Below are 16,438 nucleotides of genomic sequence, written 5' to 3'. Positions count from 1 at the left end.
GTTTTCAACCTTCTGATTTTTGTCCATTCAGGACGGGAACGTTGCTTTTTTGATCTACGACCTGATTGCTCCCGCTTCCTCCATCTGATTGGTCAAGAAAACAAGCGAACCGCTCTAATCCTCCTCCCATTGGCTGAGAGCGTGCGTCAGTAGTTCTATGTTTCTAAAGCAACGCCCACCAGTCAAAAAAGCTAGTGTGTGGCTTTCACTTGACACAGGAATGTCCTTCCCTGGCGCCCTGGACTCCCACGGTATGTACCTGCCTGAAGGATTATGTTATTAATTGTACCGCTAGCTAGCTGTGCACAGAGCCGCTAAAGCCCCCGAGGTGCGAGTTTAAAGCGCCACGGCCGGTGTCCGCTTGACCGGATGATGCTGTGATGTGACAGATGAGGCTGAGCTAGGCTAGCTAAGTGTCAGCTAGCTTTAGCATGCTCGCCTGTGTAACTGCCGTTGCCTGCTTGCTAAGTGCTGCTTGTGGCATAGCATTAAACACCACTAAGAAACAGAGCTCGGACTTTGCTGTGTATTTGACATAAAATGTAAATGTAAAAAAAATATTTATATATATATTGTCAGCTGTATGGACGGGCTAACTGTCTAGCACCTACAGTAAAGTCTCTTTCAGGTCGCCCTCTCTCCAGTGTCAGTAATGTGTCCTGTCTGGCTGGGAAAGTATTGGTGTATCGGTTTAATAAGTCAAGGAAAGAGGGGAAACGGTGTCTCATAGCCGCACCCGGTGTGGTTTGCTGTGTGTGGGCTAGACTGGCTGCATACCAGACTGTTTAGATAGGTAAGTAGCTGGCAAAATGTCAAGTTGCTCTGCTGCTTAACAGTTTATGCAAGCTTGATTTGCCCAGCTTAAACCATGGACCTTTTTCAAGTTCATTCTTTGTTGCGTCCTGGATCCAACAGCACTGTAAAGCTCTGATCATTCCCCCAAACTCATGTCTTACATCTATTATAGGGTAATAAATCAAAACAATAGATGTTGGACCCATGTGGAGTACAAGCTCGGACCGTGGATGACGATAGACGGTTCTTCAGCAGGCTCTGAGCTGGCTGATCTCAGAGCAGAGACGGGATCCTGTTGAGGCTGAATGTGAAGGCATTTCGGTTTCTGAGATGTCACTCAAACAAGGAGAAGGGATGTCCATCGCCCAGGCTTTGGCTATGACTGTAGCAGAGATACCAGTGTTTCTCTATTCCACATTTGGGCAGGTAAACCACTTTGCATGCAGTTATAGTTTTGCATCTCTTACCACAAGCACTCTTCACTATCTGAAATGAATATTTTAGTAGCTCCCTTTTATGTGATGGCTTACATTTGCCTCTCCTTTGCTTTCAGTCCATATTTTCCCAGCTCAGGCTTACCCCAAGCTTGAAGAAGGTGCTGTTTGCCACAGCGCTGGGCAGTGTGGCGCTGGCTCTCACTGCTCATCAGCTGAAAAGGAGGGGGAGAAAACGCAAGCAGGTAACGCAAGGGAAGGATGCCCAGAAAACGGTGGGAATACCTGAGGCGCTGATGAAGACAGGAAGACCCTCGTCATTAAAGAGAGGTGTGCATGGGTTAATGCTCGGAGGAAAAGTTTCTTTGTGGTTACAGGTGTATCAACATCGACTGGCAAAATATGCGTAGAAGATAATGTTTTCTCTTCTCTCCACAGGCCCGTTTACTGGCCGACAGATGATGAGTCCCAGCACTCGCAGCAATGACACAATGAGTGGAATCTCCTCCCTGGCACCCAGTAAACACTCAAGTTCCTCACACAGCCTGGCATCTGTTAGTTTTATAATTTGCAACTAATTCTATGCCCCTTTTTTCCATTTTGTCTCTCCCACATTCCCTAAAATTGTCTTTGCGTTGTTCTGCTTCTGGCGTAGATGCGGGTCCCGAGCTCTCCAAATCAGTCCGCCAATCCATCCACGCCCTGGGAAGCGCAGCCCGTGGTGGAAGAGTCGGGGGCAGTAGAGGATGCAAATATAGAGAATCTTTATATAATGGGTGGGTATTTATGATCGCTCCCTCCTGGTTTTATAAAAAGGTAAAACACAAGTTGTATGTCGGATGCGGGGAGATTTTTTTTGCTGTGTTACTTGAGATATAGTGTGAAGAACAGCAAGAAAATCTTTGCCTCGTAGTATTTGTTAAGTACCTTTTACTCAGTAATGACAATTGATTGTAAAGCATCTGTTCTGGTTACTGCAGTTAAAAAAACAAAAACAAATGCTGCATTGGCAGAAAGAGGAGGGGGAATACCTTCCGTGCCCTTTTTTCTTTTTTTTTGTGTGTTTTTACCATGATTTCCATAATTATAATAGAGCATTTCCCACATTGTGTGAAGTCAGCATTCAGTTTCTGCTGTCGGCTATTTAGAGCAAATAGAGCAAATCTAGGATATAATCAGGTAAACGTTGGACTCTTGGACCCGGAGTGTCAAGCCGCTTAAACCTACATTAAGCAACAATTTTTGATAAAGTAGGAATTGTCCAAGTGCTGAAACCTATAATAAACTTGCAGTCACTTTTAGCTCAAAGTTTAAGGTTTTTCCAGTTCAGAATACTTTGGTGATGCGATGTATTATCACTCTTTCCCTATTAGGGATGGAGCTGTTTGAGGAAGCGCTACGGAAGTGGGAACAGGCCCTGAATATTCAACATCCTACCCACTCGACCTCCAACAACAACAGCAGCCTCGCCCTGCAGGGGGCCGTGGGTGGAGACTTTCCTTTGGTAAATCGTCAAACTACAATTTATCAATCAAGACGGCATAACATTTTCTTATACATGATTTAATTTCTTTCCGTACAGTATCTTAAAGGGATTTGACCTACTCTACTTGTGACCAATGTAGTAAAGAAATCAAATTGATCCAGGTGTAAAACGTTTTATTCTATATTAATAAAGTAACGTTTTACATGTTTTTTATCGTTCTGCTTCATTATAGGTTGAAACCCGTAATAAAGTGTTTGCTGAGAAGTTGGAGACGCTGCTACACAGGGCGTACCACCTACAAGAGGACTTTGGCAGCAGCATCCCAACAGACAGCGTGCTGGCAGATTTCGGTAAGAGTCTAGATCATATATGACCTTTTAAAGAGTATATGATATGTATATGAATCCAGGAGAATACATTAGGAATGCAGACTCAAGTTTGACGAATGACGAGAGCTGCTTGTTACGGTACCATTGATACGGTCTTGGTGTGTATCAGTAGTTCTACAGTTTCTGATCAAATGTATGTATCTGTTAAGTACATGTTGTGATTTCCTGCCCTGTCAGTCAGAGTTTGTGGTGTTCCTTTGGCAGAGAGTGAAGGAACTCTTATTTTGCCTCAAATGGAGAGTTTCCACAGACTGCAAGATGATGATGCAACCACTGTAACGTCTGATGAGTCCTTCTTCTCGGCTGCAGAGGTTAGTTTTCCTCTGCTCTCTGAAGACTGACGGACTACAAGAATATATAACAACGTATATGGACTGTTTATACTAATGTTTGTCTGTTTTTGTCTGTACAGCTGTTTGATGCCATGTCCTTCGAAGACGTCTACCAGTCACATAAGTCGGCAGCTCTCTATGAAGAAGCCTTGTGTCTGGTCCGGGAAGGCAAAGTGTCCTATCGGTCCCTGAGGTAAATGCATCTAAATACCTAAAGCTGCACTAATTGGTATTATCCTTACAGTGGATTAATATCTGTAATGTCAAAGGAGTTGCTTTTTAGTGACAAAAACCCACAGAGAATTATCGCCGCAAATTACTCTCAGCTCTACTGAGCATTTTAGTGTCATTCAGCTCATTGTGTTGGTTTTTACGGCCCGTTCACCATCGCTGCTCTCATCTGAGACATTTCCAGACCAAAGCCAGACAAAGTTAGCGACTACCTGGTGAACATAGTGGAGGATTTAGCAGCTAAAGAGACAGATATTTCTCTCAGGAGTAGGTGGAGACCAAACACGGAGTTAAAAGAGTGAATATTGCTGCTGTGTGTCTGCTGGATGTGTAAATAGATAGATCATTATATTAACTAAGATGATAATATGTTTCATGGGGCTCCTTACCTGTCTCTCTCTCTACCAGGACTGAATTACTTGAATGTTATGGTGACCAAGACTTCCTTGCCAAGCTTCAGTGTGTGAGACAAGCATTCCAGGTCGGTTACAGCGTCCAGCACTTAATGTTACATAATGGATCCTCCTCTTTGTCTGGATGGTTGCTATTACCGAATATGGTTTTGACCCAAATTACCATAGGAAATAGACCAATATTTATTTAGTTTTGTTTTTCAGATCCTGTTGTTAGATGAAGCTCATCGCACGTTTTTCATGGAGACCGGGAAGCAAATGATTGCAGGGTTAATGGTGAAGGCAAACAAGGTAAACTCTATGCTCCTTTTTTTTTAGATCCTCTCATATGAACTCGTCCCATTTCGGGTAAACGAGATGAGCTTCTGCTCCTGTGGACATATTTGCACATCTGTAACTATTTAGTTACCTTTTTTTGTTTTGTTTGTTTAACGCAGAGCCCCAAAGGCTTCCTGGAGAGCTACGAGGACATGCTGCTTTACACGAAGAGGGAGGAAACATGGCCCGTCACTAAGATGGAGCTGGAGGGCCGAGGGGTGAGCACTCCTGTCATCCATCCCATGTGTTTAGTCACATTTTCACTTTTCCTTTCTACCGTTCTGCATGCAGTATGCATTGGTGGGAACAGGCTAGGTCGCAGGGTAACTCAAGTTCATATAACTTGGCTAACCTGAATTAAACTTTAACTGAAATACAGCCAACAAACAGGTCATTTTGTTCTTTACTCAGTGAAGCTCATTTTAGAGTCATACTGACCAGACCGTTCGCATTAGATGCCAATGCATTCACTGTCGTACTGAACACAATGTCGCTGTGGGGGGTTCTCGTGTCATGATCTCGGCAGGTGGTGTGTATGAACTTTTTCGACATCGTGTTGGACTTCATCCTGATGGACTCGTTTGAAGACCTGGAGGGCCCTCCCTCCTCTGTGGTGGCCGTGTTGAGGAACCGCTGGCTTTCTGACAGCTTTAAAGAGACGGTTAATTGAAACACGCACGCACACACAAACACACACATACACACACATACACACAATTCCTTGGTTATGCCACTGATCGGTTAGTTACTACTCTAATAACAGTTGTGTGTTTGTGAATTAGGCTCTGGCAACGGCTTGCTGGTCTGTCCTAAAAGCAAAAAGGCGTCTTCTTATGGTGAGTTTGAGCTCATTTTAAAATGTTGAACGTTGCATCCTTGTATCTTTTTGATGTTGAGAGTTTCTCTTGCTTCTCTTCATAGGTCCCTGATGGCTTTATCTCCCACTTCTATGCCATATCCGAACACGTGAGCCCAGTTTTAGCTTTTGGGTTTTTGGGACCCAGGCAGCACCTGAGTGAAGTGTGCACCATTTTCAAGGTGAGATTTACACCATTTGAAGTGAATGTGGTCGTATAAATGTTATTTGTGCTGCTCTTTGATTGTTGCTAGACTTGCAGCCATAGTTAGAGTCACCATGTTACGTATCCGTCATGCTTTTCTCTCATTTCCTCTGCAGCAACAAATCCTGCAGTACCTGAAGGACATGTTTGATCACGACAAGGTCCGCTTCACCTCTGCTCAGTGCTTGGCCGAGGACATCCTGAACCTTTCCCACCGACGGAGTGAGATTTTACTTGGGTATCTGGGAATCAATAGCCTTGTGGAGCTCAATGGTGCCCTGCCCAGAGACACAGAGGGCTCTTCGGGGCCCAACTGAGACGACGAGGTTCCACTCGGGCCTTCCCTGGGCTTGTACGGGCTGGTGCGATGGGCACGCAGCACCCCTTGTTATCAGCTGCCGTGTTGCGTATCGAGAACGCCTCCCGTTGCCGTGCGATCTCAGACTTGTGAGGACTCGTCTCTGCCTTGTTTGGTGACACGGATACTTCCTGAAAACACACCTGAATTAAGCGCTCCCAACACATGAAGACCAGGCCTTCGACACTATTACTCCACGTGGATCGAGTCTCTCCGGAGAAGCAGTGGTTACATTGTAACCTTCCATCCGTCAGACTTGTGGGATGTCATAGTTTTTCATTATTACGTGAAGAGAAACGCCGTGAGAGTCTGTCGACCAATGTGCGCTTGTATGTTTTATATTAAAGGGGTGCGGATATTTGTGGAAAACGTGACGGTTCCCGGTGGAAGGACGTTATGGATTTGACTCCTCACCAATTGTTTAATCTCTCTTTAATCTGAAGAAGTATTTAATCCAGTTTGGTTTGATAGCACTGGTTAAAATGTTACATATCTAAGAGACTATGATTAATGCAAACCGACATCATGTCCAATTAGGGTATTAACGTGTTACTCATATAGAATTAGAATGATCCCAAAGCGTTATATAGGCAAATGTCTCCTCAATCAAAGTAATGATAGCGGTGATCTATCTAAGATGCAAATGGTAATATTTTGTAATGTTTTACTTTCGCTAAGTCGTGGTATTCCCTCAGACGTTATCTGGCAGTGGATGACATGAATATTATCCATTTTAAATGCGACAGAGTTAGAAAAAAGGAACTTTGCGGTGCCAGTAACACAGTTGGCAACATCTGTCTGAAAAAGGCGATTGTCACAAAGCAACCAAATGTCTAAAAAACGTAACATTAGTGCTCTCAGGGAGTAATAAGTGACGTAATAACTTGAAATAAATATTAGGAAATGCATTACTTTGTGATTGACAAGCTCAATGTCTTTTCCCCCCCTTGAAGTGATAACAATTAATGTATTTATTTATTTATTTAGCCACTTGAATTGCTTCTAAATATATGGGCCTAAATTATACACATTGTTGAGCTTTAATTCCCTAAATGAAACGGTAAAAAAAATAGTGAATTTTTAGGATAAATTCATGTTTTCATTATAAAATGAAAGGAGAAAGGAATAGTACTTCCTGAATATGGTTGTTCTCCTAATCTTAAAGGTCACTGGGTGTAAATGATGCTTGTTTTCAGTCAATAAGAGTTGTTTTTCACAGCAGACGGATGACATGTCATGGTAGGAAATATAATACGTCACTTAAAATGGTAAAAATAAGTCCAGTGTTCAACCGTAACCGAGAGACGGCACAATCCCGGGAAGCAGCTAAATGGAATACGGTTATCATTTAGTTTATTATTTACACCTGTGCTTTTCCTACTGTGACTTGTAAAAAAAAATGTCTTCTGTGATTTACAAAACAGCCATCAGAGACGTAAAAACGAAACAGTCTCTGGGTATTAATTGATGAGAAACACATTTATAAATTGTCGTGACCTCTGAATCAAGCGGTGCCATCTACTAGTCGTAGTGAGGAAATAGTTGTTTTGTTTTTGACTTGTGACAAAGAAGCGGGCATTGTACAGTCAGACTGTAATCTACATAAGTGCACTGATGAGAACCCCCGGACTCCTTTTGTTTTTCCCCAATACTGTGACCGCATGGAGCGTAGAGACACTGAAGGGCCACACAGATGCCAAGTTAACCGACGTTTCCTCCTGCTGATCCCAACACTGATAACTGCGAACGCAGATGTATGTCATGCAGACTGTTTGGAAACTGTCAAATGTTCTTAATGAAATGTGATGAAGAGATTATTTATATTAAAAAAGGCAGTAGACACACAGTATGTACGCTCACGGTTTGCCTGCGTGAATGAGAAAAGGGAAAGATGTCATTTTTGGGTTCATTGAAAGGTTTTTATCAAACAAAAGTCTTTGTTATTCGTGCTCATACATGTGTTTTTCCTGGTGTTGATCATTCAAATCCTGCACTTGTTGCGACGCGTCTCTGAAATTCAGAAATGTTACAATATGTCGCAATACGATACGGCATCGTGGGATTATATCTGTTTTCTGTCGAGCATTTCCTTTCAATGGTAAATGGAGCTTTTACAAAACGAAACGTATATATTTGTTTTGCAAATGTGCAGCTTTGTGGTTTTTAAACATTTTGCACTTTATCGGAAAAAGCAGAAAGATGCAGGAATGTCCAACGACCCTTTTTTGATTAAATAGATTGAGAGTGTACAAATATATTGAATTATTTATTGCATAATAGAACCGACATATTATTGATAACCTAGAGCATAAATGCTGTACAGTACAGAAACTATCTTTCCCAGAAAACTAGATTATTACTTTCCAAACTTATTTTGATTTAGCCTTAATATTTGTGTTCAATTCTCCAATTTGATATTTGACTGCTTGTCCAATCGTTTCTCCCATGTTTTATTCCTGTTATTGCAGACTACCGGTTATGTTTGCAACCGTATAATTCATGCAGGTTAAGAAAAGAAATGCTGATGTTTAGTCTTGTGCTCTCGTAATAGTCTGCTTTTCCTGAGAATAGATGATCAGGGATCAATCCCTCTGCATGTGAACAGTGTCGATTCTCTGAAATGCATAAGTCGGTGTATCCCTGCAATATTTAGATCCAGGCTCTGCCCCATAGTTGTTAGTTTTTAAAAATCCCAATTAGAAATATGCTAAAGAAGCTAAATAAGACAACATTCAGACATGGACTCTGACTTCACGTAGCTTAATGAGGATTTGTGGATGGCCAAATGTGGAAAGAATTTGTTTTTTTTTAAATCACTGCTTTATTACAAGTGTCCTATTCATGCCTTTTGTCTTTTCTATTGTTAAATTACAATGCCAGCACAAAATTGTAAATTGATTTTGATTCTCCATATTAAATGTTAATTTTTTTGTTTTGTTATTAAACTCTCTTTATTATGCCTTTTTTTCCCAACTGATGGCTGCTGATCGTATTTCATGTCTCACCAGGAATCAAACGTTCCCACAACACAAGATTATTGATTTGACTGATACAAAGAAATCCCTCCCGCTATTATGATTACGACGACGTCATTCGGAGTATTGCCGGCAACAGTAAAGGTACAAACCACGAAGAAGTTATGTCACTCGTTAATTATTATGCTTTTTAAACCTGTTCCGACCATGACGAAGTAAAGAGAGTCAGCTGGAGATGCACAAGATCCGAGAGGAAGCTCTGGAGTGATGTTAATGTTAGACCAGTGGAGGGTGCACGACTCTTATTGTACTTTTGCTGGAAAAGTTAAGAAACACAAGGAAAATATGCATAAATCATATTTCAAACAGGGTCAGTATTGATTCTGTTTCTCGTTTCCTCCTGCATTTTGGATGCTGTATGCACTCTCATAAAGGTTGCACTCCTGTACAAATACTTTGCTACTGAACTGAAAGTACAATTCCCAGGTATATTATAAGAATTATTATTTGTACTATTAATATAACGTGAAATTCATCAGCCTTGCAAAAAAAAAACAGCCAATAGAAATGTCCTTCATAGGGATTTTACTTTATACCTTTTCACTTTTACTTTAGTAAAGAAGCGGAATCAGTATTTCTAAGTGTACTTCTACTTGAGAACGTATGTACTGGACACTTCCACACACATGTTTAACATGTCTGTGCTTCCTCTATTGTTTTTGCCTCACAGTTGGAGATTCTCTGTTTATAGAGTAAGAACATGAAGTTTGCCCTGTTTTTTTTCTGTTTACTTTGCGTGTCCTGTTTCGCCGGTCTGTGTGCACCTGTTCTTCATGGCTGAATGAATGGGAGTTGGGAATTGCCAGAGTTTGTCTGTTGTATGGGTAAGTAGATGTCTCTATATAACTTCTTATACTGGGAGCTGAGAAATACCAACATGTAGGTCAATTTGTAACTCATGTAGGTGGAATATCGAGCTCAGTGTCAACAGACCAACTCAAAAGTGGGTCATGAAGCTTCTCTAATCCTCTATTTCTGAGAGACAGGCTATTCGGTTGTTGATGGTGACAGTTGCATATTATTGCTTCTATAGTGTTTTTCTTCCCTGCATGAAAAGACATCTACTTTCACTCCAGACTACAAGCATTATTCAAGTTTGTATAGTAATCCTAATAAAAAATAATAATAATAAATAAAATTAAAAAAAAAAAATATATATATATATATATTTATTATTATTTTTTAAATGTATTTATTATTTTATATTTTAAAACATCAGATTCACATACTGTGAATATCTTCTGGCATTCATCCTTCATTACATTAGTAGCCAAATCGTGAACTTTTATTTATTTATTTTAATACTATTTCTGCAGTTTGCTTGCGTTGTGGAGTGCCGGACAATTTGTGTTATTTGTTCATTCAATAATTCTTCTCTATGGGCAAACATAGCTCATCTGCAGTGCGCGGCTCTGATTGGACGGCTCCCCCGCTGCCGGCGCCCGCTTCAACACGGAGCTCCGCTCGCCATTGGTCAGGCGCGTGTCTGGGGCGTTTCACTTGGAACTGCCCCGGTTGTGTCCGGGTAAGATGGCGTTGGAAGAGCAGTGCTCGGCACCACCTCGATGGCGGTCCATATCCCTGACACACGTAGAGTTCCCGGACGGTACGTAAACTTACAACGTATTTATCTCGCTACCGAAGATGACGCGAGCCGCTTTTTTGTTTTTAGTTTTTTCGTAAGACTGCGTGTGTTTTCGCCCTGCTACTGAATGGACACGGCCGTTCCGTGCCACTTGCCAAATAGTGAGACGCTGTAAAAAAAAACAGTCGAGCACAGCGGGGGGAACGCAAACCCCGAGCTGCGACATAGTGAGATAGCGCCGCATGCGCAGTGCAGACTAAACGTCCACAATGAAGGGCTCTAAGCTAGCACCGTTAGCCCGTCTTAATATCAGCTTCTGATGTTTCCTTTTTGTATTTAACGAATATGTGGCGCCTTGTAGGAAGTATTCTGCAAAAAAATTAAATAACCCTGAACAGCACAAATATTATGTTTGACCACGGTGGAAGTAACTCGTTATTTCACCTTATAGCTTTGTAGCCGGGATGAAGCTAACATAGTAGCTAGCTCCTTGGCCTCAAACTGAATAGTAGGCTAACTAGCATAAACAACATTGCCTGTATAAATTAGCAAAATCAAAGAAGTTAGTTAGCTAGTTAGCTAGCTAGCTAGCTGTTGCTATGGCTACTTCACCACAGCAAGCTTCCTACTTTTTACTGTTAAATATGTCAACCGTAATGGGTTAACTGAGTACCTAAAAGTGTCACTCCCACCGGTGCTTTTTTTCACTCCTGGTTTGTCTCACTATTATCACCTGTGTTTTCAGGTGATCTGACGGGACAAGTGCTGGCCTACATCAGTCTCCTGCCCATAGCAATCCTCGTGGGGTTTGTTACACTCATAGTGTTTAAACGGGAGCTGCACACGGTGAGTTTGCATTATACACTTTTTTTTTGTTTTGTTTCAGAAAGCGTCACCAGGTCAATATGGGAGCCTGGACATTTGTGTCAGTTTGTAAGTGCTCGTGTCCTCATGTGACCTGTATCTATATTTATATATGTATGTGTAATTTTTTTTTTTTTACAGATTTCCTTCTTTGGTGGGCTTCTCCTGAATGAAGGGGTGAATTGGCTGCTGAAGCACATTTTTAGAGAGCCGCGCCCATGTGCAGGTGAGCATCATACAATCGCATTCTCTGTTAAGGTAATGGGACTTTCAACTAGGTTATGTTTTATCACGCTGGATATGTATGCAAAGCTAGTCATCCCATATACTACAAAAACTCACACAAAAACCCAAATAGCAGCCAGGTAAAGAAAAATAATAATACAAATCAATGGTCAATAAACCATATTTTTTATAAATAATGCGTTACATTGGGATAACCGTTAATATTTTGATATATTGAAGAAAAAATACCAACCATTTGCTGGTTTCGGCTTCTCAAATGTGAGTAAATCATGTTTTGTATAGTTTTTTTGTCACAAGTGATGGTGAACTTCGATATCTCTTTGGACTGTTGGTCGGAGAAAATTGTGAAAATTAAAATATTTGTCAGTTGCAACCATTGCATATGCTGGGATTGCGGTAATTATTTCTTATTTGCTCAAGTGCGCTGGTCATCTAAATCAAGACTTAAGTGATGACCCAAAACCGGAGTGTATCGAGGCTGAGATTTTGAGAGATCTAAACTTAGTTAAGACCAGTGAGAGTCCCACACGGCATGACACACTTACGATAAAATGTGGGACATGCGAACCAATTGGCACTCCTCAAACTGATCTGAAAAGAAGAGGAGATTCCTCTTTGTTCACCTCTTTTATTGCCATATGTACTGTGTGCGTGTATATATATATATATATATATATATATATATATATTATAATAATAATTATACTATTTTTTAACTTGGAAAAATGACTGAAATAATCAAATTTTAATTTTGTATCGTGTAGTTTTGACCTGTCTGTAACATTAAAATTAGCCTTCTTTCTGCTAGAATGCATTGAATGGTAACATTTATGTTTAATATTGTACATAGTCCCTTACAAATAAAGTAAAGTATGTAAAACTATTCAAATTGAAACATATATGCAAATATTCTTCAAATAGCTGAGCGCCCCACCCTGGCTAGATATTAGTTAAACTTGGCTGTGCATCCTGACCAACATATAGGTCCTACGTTTATATGAAGATGTGCTCCGTATTGTGACTATATATGTATGTTTATATGTATGTTTATACCGGGTTATATCGTCTTTCTGCAGGAGCTCACACAACCCTGCACACGGAGTATGGGATGCCCTCCAGTCACTCCCAGCTTATGTGGTTCTTTGTCGTTTACTTCTTTCTTTTCCTTTATTTAAGGTGAGCTTGGGTTTTCTTGGACTTGTAGAAGTTTAAGAGTCTACAGTTGAACACTTAAATTCTAAAGTACATTATTTATATATGTTTCTATTTATATATGTTTACTGTGTTTAATCCAGGGCATGTGTTTTATTATCACAGATTCTTTCACTCCATACGGTCGGTGTCATGATGTGAACTCATGCTGATCTTAATTTTCAGAATGCATCAAACGAACAATGCTCGATGTGTGGACCTGCTGTGGAGACACATACTGTCCATCATCCTGTTGGGCGTGGCCTTATCCGTCTCATACAGCAGGTACGGCCGCAATCAACGGCCATTATTATTATTATTATTATACAAAATGTTGTTGGGGGATAAACGAGTAACTGACTGACAAAAAGCCATTTTGATTGAACGCTATTTAAAGTGCACGATTTGTCTTTTCTTTAACCTGGTTTGGTCTCTCTCGTTCTCAGGGTCTACCTGTTGTATCACACCTGGAGCCAGGTTTTCTACGGTGGAATTGCCGGTAGTACAATTGGCATAATCTGGTTCTTTTTCACACAAGAGATGCTGACACCATTATTCCCCAAAATAGCAGCGTGGTAAGTAGTGCTCTCATTTCTCTGCTTCCTCCATGTGTCACTGGGGAAGACGACACGTCCTCAGCCCTGAATACACCATAAAACTTTAATGACTACTCTAATTTGTTCTTTCAATGTTTTCATAATTCATAGGCCAATATCAGAGTACTTCCTGGTGCGAGACACAAGCCTCATTCCCAACATCTTATGGTTTGAGTATACAGTGACCAGATCAGAGGCGAGGTAAGTTGCTGTCTTGGACATATATAATCCACTGTTGTTATTTCTATTATTTTACTTGTAAAACTGCATAAAATCCAGATAATGACGAGAGAAGAACTTGGTTTGGAGAGGTCAACAAGCCACAGGCTTATGCAACAGGCCTGCCCTCAACTTAAGGATAATAACAACAATGACAACAAAGGAAAATAAATAATAATAAAAAAAAATCTAGGCTAACATAATTTAGAAAAGGCAAAAAAACAACACTAATATAAAAAACAGTGAAAATGAAGATGGATGGATAGATGGATAGATAGATAGATTTTTGCCTCTAACCCACGTCTGTTATAGAGCAGCTTATATGCCACTCTATTGAATTGATTCTATTGTAATGAACTGGATTTGACCATTTTTGAGACTTTTGTATTTGTTGTTTATTTTCTAGGAACAGACAACGAAAGCTTGGAACAAAACTTCAGTGATCTACACAGTTCTTCTGTGAGAAGGAGTTTAGGACCAGACCCACACACACACACACACACACACACACATACACACAAACACACACACACACACACACACACACAAACAAACAAGCGCTCACTCGACAAAAACAAACAAAAAAACACACTGGAGAACCATCTTTTGGACTGACGTGGTTGCAAGGAGTAAAGGGCAGAAACCGTTTACAGGTGGCGACAGAGTGCCTGGACCTGGCCCGGAGCCTACAGCCTGAGCAAGTCCGTCCACACGCCTCTCCTTCTTGTACAGCTTGCCCCCCCAAATGCTCTTCAATGCATGCAAGACTGTACAAGAGGCTATACTATTTAATGATAGATTAATATATATATTTTAACTATAAACGCACGCTGACAGTAACGCTGTACTGTAAGAGATTCAAGGAGCCGGACAAAAAAAAAAAAAGGAGGCTTAGGTTTAAGTTTCAAACAAAATTGGTGGGCGTCATTGCAGCATGTATTTAGTGATTCCTTTTTTCTTTTCTTTTCTTTTTAAATATTCGGATGGATAGCTGGTGGGAAGGGGGGGTTGGTTACGGCTACGTTGGGTATGTGGAATTAACCATTTTTCATTGTTATGTAATAGAAAATGAACAATTTCTAAAATTGGTTTATGATGTAATATAAAATTTGCACTTTGTGAAATTTACAAGTAAGGAAAAAAAAAACGACTAACACTAGTTAAATGTTAAGACCCCCCCCCCCCCTCCTCTTTTCCCTCATCAGTATTTGCTTTGCGTCTATGACTGTCAGTCCTAATATATTAGACTCCAAAGCTGATCTGCAAGCAGTGTGAATTTAATCTGTACTTTTGAGCGTCGAGGTCGTGCTTTGCGTTCATATCCACGTTTGAGGATTATGAGACTGAAATCACAGCAGCGGGTTTTCGGTTGTTTTCGTTGAACTCACTTTGGACTGAGGTGGCGTTTCCTTAATGCCTCACACACGGTAGCAGCTTGGGAACAGGATTCTGGGAATCGGTTTTCTTTCTTTCTTTTTTTTTTACTCTTTCAGTTTCTCTATCTTGTTTTGATTTTTTTTTACCTGCATTTCCAAGAAAACATTCCATATTATTTAGTGAGAAAACATACATAAAGACTGCCGAGGGGGATACGTTTTCTTTTTATATATATTTTTTTTTTTTTGGCGAAAGGAAAAAAAAAAAGCCTCAGGTCAGTCGTAGCATGTGATTATGCTTAATTCCTCACAGCCCAGGCAGCTAAATGTTGACAGCTGCCATGTGGGGGATCTTAAGCTGATTTAAAACATTCATATCATTAGCTCCACAAAGGGAAGTAGTTCTCTTAGAATTCGATTTTTTTTTTCATGTGTAACCTATATCAGGCTGAATAAAAATGTGTTTATGTAAAGGAGATGGTTCAAGCGTGGTCATTTGAAATGCAGCGGTTGTGTTGGTGTGTGAGTGAGGAGGGAGATAAACTAGTGACAGAAACAGTGATTGCACGAGGGAACACCTGTCAGCAATGCAGTGGGAAGTCAGCTGTAACTAATAATAATGCATGTTATTTATTTAATATCGCGTACAAAAAGTCTCCTAACGACGATAATTAGGTGTAATGGTCAACATGTCCACTGTAAGAGTTGTGTGCGATGGAATACTATTTGATCATTTGGACTAGACAGAAAAAGACACCTAAGGGTGATGGGTAAATTAACATTTTGACCTGATGATGGCGATAGATGAGAAGTCAGGGGATCACCAAATTCCTGAGGAGTCATCCTCTGGGGACCACGAATGTCTGCACACAATTTCATGACAATCCATCGTATAGTTAGTTATTTGAAGACGATATGATGGTGTAGGTGACGAATGAAACGACAAACAAGCCCCTATTCATTTCTCTTAGTCCCAAAATGTGGCTGCTGGAGAAAATACTTCAGGCCTTTCCTAAAGAAACATCTGCCCTATTTAAAACCGGCCCATTTCCATTTTAAATTCACTTCTCAGGCCCAAACCTCAGGCTCTCCCCAAACACCCGTCGGGACCGGGCATAGCCTAGATACCAAGATGATGAAGCCCTCGACCTACTTCTGTGCCTCGAAGCTATTTCCCCTGACCTGTGGTGTTTGGATGAGCAGCGAGAGCTGGTGGTCACCTCCCTCCACAGATTACATTACATTACATCACATCACATAACAGTTAGCTGATGCTTTTTATCCGAAGAGGCTTCCAATAACGGCATTCAACTGTGAGGCCTGTTTTCCAGAAGCTGTCCCATGTTGGGACACTTAAAGGAGTCATCACCCGGAAATCGCAATTTCTCTTGTTAAAACATGCATATCTGTGTTTGACCTCAGTTGAAACTTGCCTGAAAGGCTGGAGTTTGAAAGTGGCGCCGTTTTTTCGCTTCTGCTCTTTTTCCGAACAGGAATAGCACACAAGGG

General features: G+C 40.8%; 3 protein-coding genes across 6 annotated transcripts in view; 2 read left to right on the top strand and 1 right to left on the bottom strand.

Moving 5' to 3' along the window:
• Positions 1-16,438, bottom strand: part of st6galnac4 (ST6 (alpha-N-acetyl-neuraminyl-2,3-beta-galactosyl-1,3)-N-acetylgalactosaminide alpha-2,6-sialyltransferase 4) — a 107,414-nt gene that overhangs the window by 4,457 nt on the left and 86,519 nt on the right. The window lies entirely within an intron of this gene.
• Positions 171-8,790, top strand: miga2 (mitoguardin 2). Of its 2 annotated transcripts, none has more exons than XM_084035548.1 (16): positions 171-251; positions 968-1,221; positions 1,349-1,559; positions 1,668-1,783; positions 1,885-2,005; positions 2,603-2,733; positions 2,948-3,065; positions 3,309-3,415; positions 3,517-3,629; positions 4,076-4,148; positions 4,285-4,371; positions 4,518-4,616; positions 4,925-5,059; positions 5,181-5,234; positions 5,320-5,436; positions 5,576-8,790. In XM_084035548.1, exons 2-16 carry the CDS (start codon positions 1,126-1,128, stop codon positions 5,774-5,776), a joined length of 1,779 nt encoding a protein of 592 aa, XP_083891674.1. In that variant the 5' UTR covers positions 171-251; positions 968-1,125; the 3' UTR covers positions 5,777-8,790. The 2 variants fall into 2 exon arrangements, with proteins under 2 accessions (XP_083891674.1, XP_083891673.1); XM_084035547.1 differs by having other exon boundaries at positions 3,282-3,415.
• dolpp1 (dolichyldiphosphatase 1) lies at positions 10,307-14,419 on the top strand. 3 transcript variants are annotated; one of them, XM_084035884.1, is made up of 9 exons: positions 10,307-10,458; positions 11,183-11,283; positions 11,443-11,527; positions 12,624-12,723; positions 12,925-13,023; positions 13,185-13,313; positions 13,446-13,535; positions 13,960-14,033; positions 14,084-14,419. In XM_084035884.1, exons 1-8 carry the CDS (start codon positions 10,383-10,385, stop codon positions 13,994-13,996), a joined length of 717 nt encoding a protein of 238 aa, XP_083892010.1. In that variant the 5' UTR covers positions 10,307-10,382; the 3' UTR covers positions 13,997-14,033; positions 14,084-14,419. The 3 variants fall into 3 exon arrangements, with proteins under 3 accessions (XP_083892010.1, XP_083892011.1, XP_083892009.1); XM_084035885.1 differs by having other exon boundaries at positions 14,076-14,419; XM_084035883.1 differs by having other exon boundaries at positions 13,960-14,419.

Source organism: Eutrigla gurnardus (genome assembly GCF_963514095.1).
Source record: "Eutrigla gurnardus genome assembly, chromosome: 19".
NCBI classification, from domain to species: domain Eukaryota; kingdom Metazoa; phylum Chordata; class Actinopteri; order Perciformes; family Triglidae; genus Eutrigla; species Eutrigla gurnardus.
The sequence above is the reverse complement of the archived record's forward strand: the minus strand, read 5'-3'. Positions and strand labels throughout refer to the sequence as shown.